Source organism: Chiloscyllium plagiosum, chromosome 26 (assembly GCF_004010195.1).
Source record: "Chiloscyllium plagiosum isolate BGI_BamShark_2017 chromosome 26, ASM401019v2, whole genome shotgun sequence".
Taxonomy (NCBI): Eukaryota; Metazoa; Chordata; class Chondrichthyes; order Orectolobiformes; family Hemiscylliidae; genus Chiloscyllium; species Chiloscyllium plagiosum.
In genome coordinates this window covers 2,381,873-2,389,643 of record NC_057735.1, presented here as the reverse complement: position 1 = coordinate 2,389,643, position 7,771 = coordinate 2,381,873, and the positions used below count along the sequence as shown (strand labels likewise).

At 43.1% G+C, this 7,771-nt stretch overlaps 1 protein-coding gene across 1 annotated transcript; it reads left to right on the top strand.

Moving 5' to 3' along the window:
• Positions 1-5,788: 5,788 nt before the first annotated feature.
• On the top strand, positions 5,789-7,256 carry LOC122562962 (serine protease 27-like). Its single transcript, XM_043716264.1, has one exon. It carries the CDS (start codon positions 6,161-6,163, stop codon positions 7,253-7,255), a length of 1,095 nt encoding a protein of 364 aa, XP_043572199.1. The 5' UTR covers positions 5,789-6,160; the 3' UTR covers position 7,256.
• The last annotated feature ends 515 nt before the right edge of the window (positions 7,257-7,771 follow it).

Below are 7,771 nucleotides of genomic sequence, written 5' to 3'. Positions count from 1 at the left end.
CAGTGTTTTATGGTCTTATTCTCCACAACCAGTGATGCATTTTGGAAGGTTGAACTTGTATGCTGAATATAGGATCAAAGTCAGGATTCTTGGCAGTGTGGAGGAACAGAGGGATCTTGGTGTTCAAGTACATAGATCCCTCAAAGTTGCCACCCAAGTGGATAGGGTTGTTAAGAAAGCATATGGTTTTTTTGGCTTTCATTAACAGGGGGATCGAATTTAAGAGCCGCGAGGTTTTGCTGCAGCTTTACAATACCGTGGTGAGACCACACTTGGAATATTGTGTCCAGTTCTGGTCGTCCTATTATAGGAAAGATACGAAGGATTTGGAGAGGGTGCAAAGAAGGTTTACTAGGATGCTGCCTGGACTAGTCTGACGAAGAGAGTTTGACTAAGCTCAGACTTTTCTCTCTGGAGAGAAGGAGAAAGAGAGGTGACCTGATATCGCCAGAGACTTTTCCCCAGGGCAAGATTGACTGGCACGAGGAGTCATAGTTTTAAGATATTAGGATGAAGTCATAGAGGAGACATCAGAGGTAGGTTCTTTACGCAGAGAGTTGTGAATGCATGAAATACATTGCCAGCGGTGGTAGTGGAAGCAGAGTCATTAGGGACATTTAAGCAACTGCTGGATGTGCACACGGATAGCAGTGAATTGAGGGGTGTGTAGGTTAGGTTATTTTATTTTAGACTAGGAATAATCCCCGGCATAACATTGTGGGCCAAAGGGCCTGTTCTGTGTTGTCCTTTTCTATGTTCTATGTTCTAACCATCTAATGAAGGAGCAGCGCTCCAAAAGCTAGTGCTTCCAAATAAACCTGTTGGACTATAACCTGGTGTTGTGTGATTTTTAATTTTGTCCACCCGAGTCCAACATCGGCACCTCCACATCATTGATACAGCTTGACAGACTGGCTCGGTTTCTGTGCTGTTAATTCTAACATGTACAGCAGCACCATCTGCTGGCTGCGAAATCTCAGCACACCAGACTGCAGGAGATGTAATGGTGAGATGAACAGTGCTCACTAATGTGGAAATCAGACCACATCTCCCAGCAATTGCAGATGAGCGCATAAATACAGATCTCACCAGACTGCTGTCTGAAATCCGCTGTGCCTCTAGAAGCTACATGCTAACAGCATCTCACTGAGACACTCACTGTGCAACAGCATGAAATGACATTTCTGCACTGGCATCGTGCACAAATATCGTCAGAAAAAAATGTTAGTGCTTGTTGTTGATAGGATCATAAAATCAGAGAGTTTTTACAGCATAGGCTGAGGCCATTCAGCCCATTGTGTATCCGCTGGTTGTCAAACTGCAATTGATTCTAATCCTATTTTCCTGCATTTGACCCACAGCCTTACATTCTCTGACCTTTCACATGCTTATCTAAATCGTTCTTAAATGTTTGTGGATTCCTGCAGCTACCACCCTTTAGCCACTAACCTCTGAGTGGGTAAAAAAAGTCCTCAAATCATCTCTAAACCTCCTGCTCCTTATCTTAAAACTGTGACCCACCCCAATTATTGACTCCGCTACAAAGGGGAAACATTACTCCTTTTCAATACCATCTATGCCCCTTAGAACTTTGTACACCTCAATCAGATCTTCCCTCAATCTACTCTGCTTGAAGGTAAACAACTTTCTCCTATCCAGTTTCTTTTAATAGCTGATACCTCCAGCACAGGCAACATCCTGGGGAATCTCCCCTGCACCCCCTCCAGTGCAATCACATCCCTCCGATAATGTGGCAAAAGAACAGTACTCTACCTAATGCTCTGTAGAATTCCTTTATTATCTCCTTACTCTTATATTCAATGTCTTGTCTAAATAAGCTCAGGAAAATAGATTTGCAGTTTAGATGTTTTGTGCTCAATCCTCTGGAGTAGAATTTGAACTTTCAATTCAGATGCAACAGCGCTACTATGCATAACATCAGGGAGTGTTCCTATTGTGCATTTCTAATGAGTGTTGTCATAGAATCGGCACATTGAGTGTGCACTGATAAAGATACACTCTGGAATCATAGAATTGCTACAGTGTGAAAACAGACCATTTGGTCCAGCAAGTCTACAATGACCCGCTGAAGAGCATCCCACCCAGACCCACCCCATACCTGTAACCCTGCATTTCCGATGACCAATACACCGAACCTGCACACCTTTAGACTGTGGGAGCAAACTGGAGCACCCGGAGCAAACCCACGCAGAAACAGGGAGAATGTGCAAACTCCACGCAGCCCAAGGCTGGAATCGAACAAGGGTCTCTGGTGCTGTGAGGCAGCAGTGATAATCACTGAGTCAACATGCTGCCCCCAAAATATCTAATTCTATATGAATCCCATTTTCCAGCACTTGGTCCAAATGTATACACTAATGTTTCTGAAAGAATTAATGTTGAAGCTTTTGCTTATTTAAACCAAGCTAGTGATGCAACCATCTCATGTTCCATATAACACATTTACATCTTGTTAGTTTTAAGCTTGATACAGAAGTTAATCCTGTCAGATCAGATAGCTGGAGAACATAGAACATAGAAAAGTACAGCACAGAACAGACCCTTTGGCCCACAAGGTTGTGCCGAGATTTAATCCTAATGTAAAATATAATAACCTAACTTACGCACCTCTCAACTCACTGCTATCCATGTGCATGTCCACTTAAATGTCCCCAATGACTCTGCTTCCACCACCACCACTGGCAACGCATTCCATGCATTCTCAACTCTCTGCGTAGAACCTATCTCTGACATCTCCTTTATACCTTCCTCCTAATATCTTCAAACTACGACTTCTTGTACCAGTCAATCCTGCCCTGGGGAAAAGTCTCTGGCTATTGACTCTATTTATTCCACTCATTATTTTGTACACCTCAATCAGGTCTCCTCTCTTCCTCCTCTCCGGAGAGAAAAGTTCGAGCTTATTCAACCTTTCTTCATAAGGCAAGCCCTCCAGTCCAAGCAACATCCTGGTAAACCTTCTTTGCACCCTCTCCAAAGCCTCTGATCTTTCCTGTAGTAGGGCGACCAGAACTGAACACAATATTCCAAGTGTGGTCTCACCGGGGACTTGTAGAGCTGCAGCAAAACCTCATGGCTCTTAAACTTGATCCATATGCTTTCTTAACAACCCTATCCACTGGGATGGCAACTTTGAGGGATCTATGTACTTGCACACCCAGATCCCTCTGTTCCTCCACACCACCAGAAGTGACAGCTTATAAAGCTGAAACTATATGGACAAGGTCATACATTGTTCATCCAGATGAAAGGAAAGTGACAAGTAACACTGTAAAACAGTGAAAAAGAGCTGAAGATGTATATGTGGTTCACTATCAACAATTCCCCTGTTCATTCCAATGCAATATTGGTTTAATAATAAGATACACTATAATCTACATTAAAATAATTGAACACGTCATGGGTGACACAAACTGGCGCTTGTTTATAACAGTAACAGCTTGCACTGAAAAGGTTAATACATATATTGCTTAATTTTCAGAAGCATCTAAATTTCAGAAAACATATACATAATTCAAAGACAAAGTGCACCAACAGAGTTCAGAAATGGTTAAAGACATTTGATTGCACCTCTTCTGATTTAAAGGAAGTTGTCTCTTTTTGCTTTTAGTTCATTACCACCTTTTTCAGTACTATACTCTTGTTTTCTGATTCCTTTTTTGTTTTCTCTCTTCCTCAGTATCCATGATGTGGAGGTGCCAGTGTTGGACTGGGTGGGACAAGGTCCAAATTCACACAACACCAGGTTGTTCTCCAAAAGCTTGTGATTTCAAATAAACCGGGTGTTGTGTGACTTTTGACCTTTGAATCTGAGTTCTTGCATTGAATTTAATTACTGTCAAACAACATCCCTGACACTAACAATTAAATTTTACAAATATGTAATTTCATTCCTTCAGGACTTAATTGTTGTTGTTGTTGTTGAAATACATTTTGAAAAACGTAATAAATAATTTACTGTACTTTTTTTTCTATTTCTCTCCACCTGAATACTGATTTGCCTTCTCTTGGGTTTATCACCAAATGATCTAGTTGATGGAAAATTCAGGAGCAGGTTGCTGGAAAGTGCTTAATGAGAAAAAGGACAAAGGATCCTTCCACCAGTTCCTCCACAGAGTTTCTGATGTACAGAATAGCAGCAACCATTGTGAACATTCCTACATTAATATTTCTCCACTTTCCCATTTGAAACTTGAACCTCCAACCAATGTTATTCCATTCACACTGTAGTAAGGAAAATGTGACAGTCAAAGAAAACTGAATGGTGGCTTCAAACCATTGAAATAAGTCATTAGATATGCATATCCTCATAAATAATACCTCATTCCCTGACTACAATGTCAGGTTAAGTCACAGAGTTTGTAACCTTGTACCTGACTACAAATCTGCCTCAGAGTCAGGAGTGTGGTGCTGGAAAAGCACAGCAGGTCAGGCAATAGTTGCTGCTGAAAAGCTCATGGATTTCTGTGCTACCTGCAGAGTCAACTCTTCCAATGCTTTCAGGGCTGGCCTGCAGTCCTCCATACACTTCAGCTTCTTACTAAACTCTGCCGTGTGAGTTAAGCCTGAGTAAAGAGACTAGGTCATGGTGCAACACAACTGCTCCAGAGAATAGCACTGCTCATATGCCTTCATTTGGCATCATTCTCCTCCAAACAAAATGACCTTTCAACTAACATCCTCGCAAAGCATCATCCCATCTCCAACCTTGCTTTCCTCACCAAGTTCCTTCAATGTGTTGTCACCTCCAAAGTCCATCCTCAGCTTTCCCAGAACACCATGATCTCTCCAATCTTCAATGTCTTGAGGATTTCCACCTCTACCACCCTTTTTTGTAGTTAATTCTTGATAGCAGTCAATCTCTGAGTGAAAACAATGCTCCACAATCATCTTTAAGCCTCCTGCCCCTTACCTTAAAGCCCCACCACTGCCACCACCGCAAAGCTATTGACACCTCTATTAAGGAGAAACATTACTCCCTTCAAGACTCCTATGATACACAAGTGGCTTCTAGTAAATTCACAAGCAACATCCCTGTGTGGCGATGACTGCAGTCCACTTACTCTCTTCATACTTTTTAACCCATTTGTTATTTTTGATATGGTCAGCTAAATGGCTCCTCATCCTCAAGTGACCCCATTCGGATGTCACCCGTCTGGGTGGATTGCTTTTTGCCTGTTTCCATTATGAGCCACCTCATTGTAGTCAGAACTGTTAACTCTGGAGTTCCCCAAGCACCTATCCGAGACCCCTTCTATTTTTATCCACAAACTGCCCTTGGTCACATCATCTAAAAACACAGTGTCAGGTTTCATACACGTGCTGGTGATACCCAGCTCCATCTTATTGAAGCATTTTTGATTCCTCCACTGTTGCTAAATCAAACTGCTCACTTGACAGACACCCAGTACTGGATGAGAAGATATTTTCCCAATTAAATATTAGGAAGACCAAAGTTATTGTTTTCAGTCCCAATTATCTAATCCCAGAACCTCTCTGCAGGAGTTCCTCAAAGTAGACAACATTGGACAGGTTATGACAGTGAGCAAAGAAATGGTAGATGGAGTACAACGTGGGAAAGTGTGCGGTCATGCAATTTGGTAGGACGAATAGAGGCATGGACTATTTTCTAAATGGGGAGAAAATTCAGAAATCTGAATGGCAAAGGGACATGAGAGTCCTAGTCCAGGTAAGTCACTAAAAGAACATGAGTGAACTTTTCTTATCTTCATTAAGTAACCTGTAACTGAACACCAGAGCGGGCCAGGTTGGAGTGTAGCTCACCAAGGCGAGGGACTCTGATAACTGCAAGAACAATGGGGCAAATTGGACTGAAATGGAAATGAAAAAATGTTCAAAAGGTTTTAACTTCTGAAGCAACTCCTGTAGTGACATCATAATTCCTGGTGATATCATTACTTGCTGACTTATCACATGATCTTCTCGTTATGTTAAAGAGCTGTGACCTCACAAACACAAACCTCCAGCTCGTGCAAAACTCATTCATCCTTGTGTCACCTCCCCTCCTCCTTCAGAATAGAGCACACCCCAATCCAACGCAAGCCAAAACATCAAAACTGGCCTCAGTTCAGGGCACAACACCATATGGCCAAAAGGAATGTGTTAAGAGAAACACGCAATGACATTTGTCTCTCTCTGTGCTCTAATGATTCTGATATATCTCCTGGATGGTCCACTCTTGGCTGAGAACCATGTCAAGTGTGGAACTCGGTGGGAGGTCAAGAAGTCTTTCCAAGGGGAACCCCAGCCCAGCCCCTGGCCTTGGCAAGTCAGCATTGAGATGGCGGTGGAGAACAGGCACTTTTGTGGTGGAGCTATCATCAATGAGTTCTGGATCATCACTGCTGCTCACTGCTTTATGCCGCCCATATCACAAAGCTTGGAGGAGATTGTGGTGGTCATTGGGTTGAACAAACAACTGACACCAGAAACCTGGGTACGCTACTCCAACCCCCGTAACGTCATTTTGCACAATGGGTTTGATGAGGAAACAGGGGCAAATGACCTTGCGTTGGTGCGGGTGAGTGAGCGCATCATTTTCGGGAAGTATGCCATGCCTGTGTGCTTTCCCGACAATGAGATCTTCTTTGGGAATACCTGGCTGAACTGTCGAATCACAGGCTGGATGAAGACAGGTGAAGACACGACCGATTCATTGCAGGATGCACCTATAAAGATCATCTCCTTCAGAGAATGCAATACCACAGTTTTTGGTGGCAATCTCCAACCGACAATGATGTGCATGGAATTCGAAGAAAATGAGCGCATTGGTTGTCACCTGGACAGCGGCGGCCCTCTCGTTTGCAAAATTAATAGCACGCAGCAATATTTCTTAATTGGGGTTGTCAGTTGGATCACTGATTATGAGAAACGTTGGCCTGGAGTCTTCACTGTGACCAAATCGTATCTGAATTGGGTTGAGCACATCACTGCGCGGTATGGCAAGAAGTTCAATTACAAGGAGTACGGAGCAGATTTGGTCAATCACCATCACAGATCCATGATAAGGCTCCTGGCACAAAATGCAAGTACCCAGAATGCACAAAACCACTCAGGTACGAGCTTGGCCAGTCCAGGATTGACAATTTCGACAAGCACCAAACTCCCACAGACACTGAAACTGACTGCAACTGGGAACATCTACACTGTTTCGATGATTGGAATTGTGCTGGTCCATCTCCGCTCCTTGCTGGTCACTATGCTGGCAGCTTGACTGAGAGATCCTTAGTGGAAAGGACCAACACAAAGCACTGCTGAACTATCTGCAACCAAATCTTTGATCGATCTGCAATTCTGTGCAAATCTGACTCATGCATATTTCCATGAACAATGATCCTCCATTTATTTCTGATTAGATCCAAATATTAAATATTTAGCGGAATAGAAAATTCAAATTGGAAAATTTCATTGAGTTTTTTTTGTTTCCACAATTAACCCGCAGTTTTAATGCAAACCCAGTTTGTGTCAGCAATTTTTCGGGTCAAGTTAGACTGCTAGAGAGTGCTGAAAATGTGTTGCTGGAGAAGCGCAGCAGGTCAGGCAGCATCTAGGGAACAGGAGACTGACGTTTCGGGCATAAGCCCTTCTTCAGGAATGAGGAAAGTTTGTCCAGCAGGCTAAGATAAAAGGTAGGGAGGAGGGACTTGGGGGAGGGGCGTCGGAAATGTGATAGGTGGAAAGAGGTCAAGGTGAGGGTGATAGGTCAGACGGGGGTGGGGGCGGAGAGGTC

Bases quoted from the DNA above. Each gene is read 5' to 3' on its own strand.
- LOC122562962 (XM_043716264.1), top strand. From the start codon at position 6,161: ATGACATTTGTCTCTCTCTGTGCTCTAATGATTCTGATATATCTCCTG.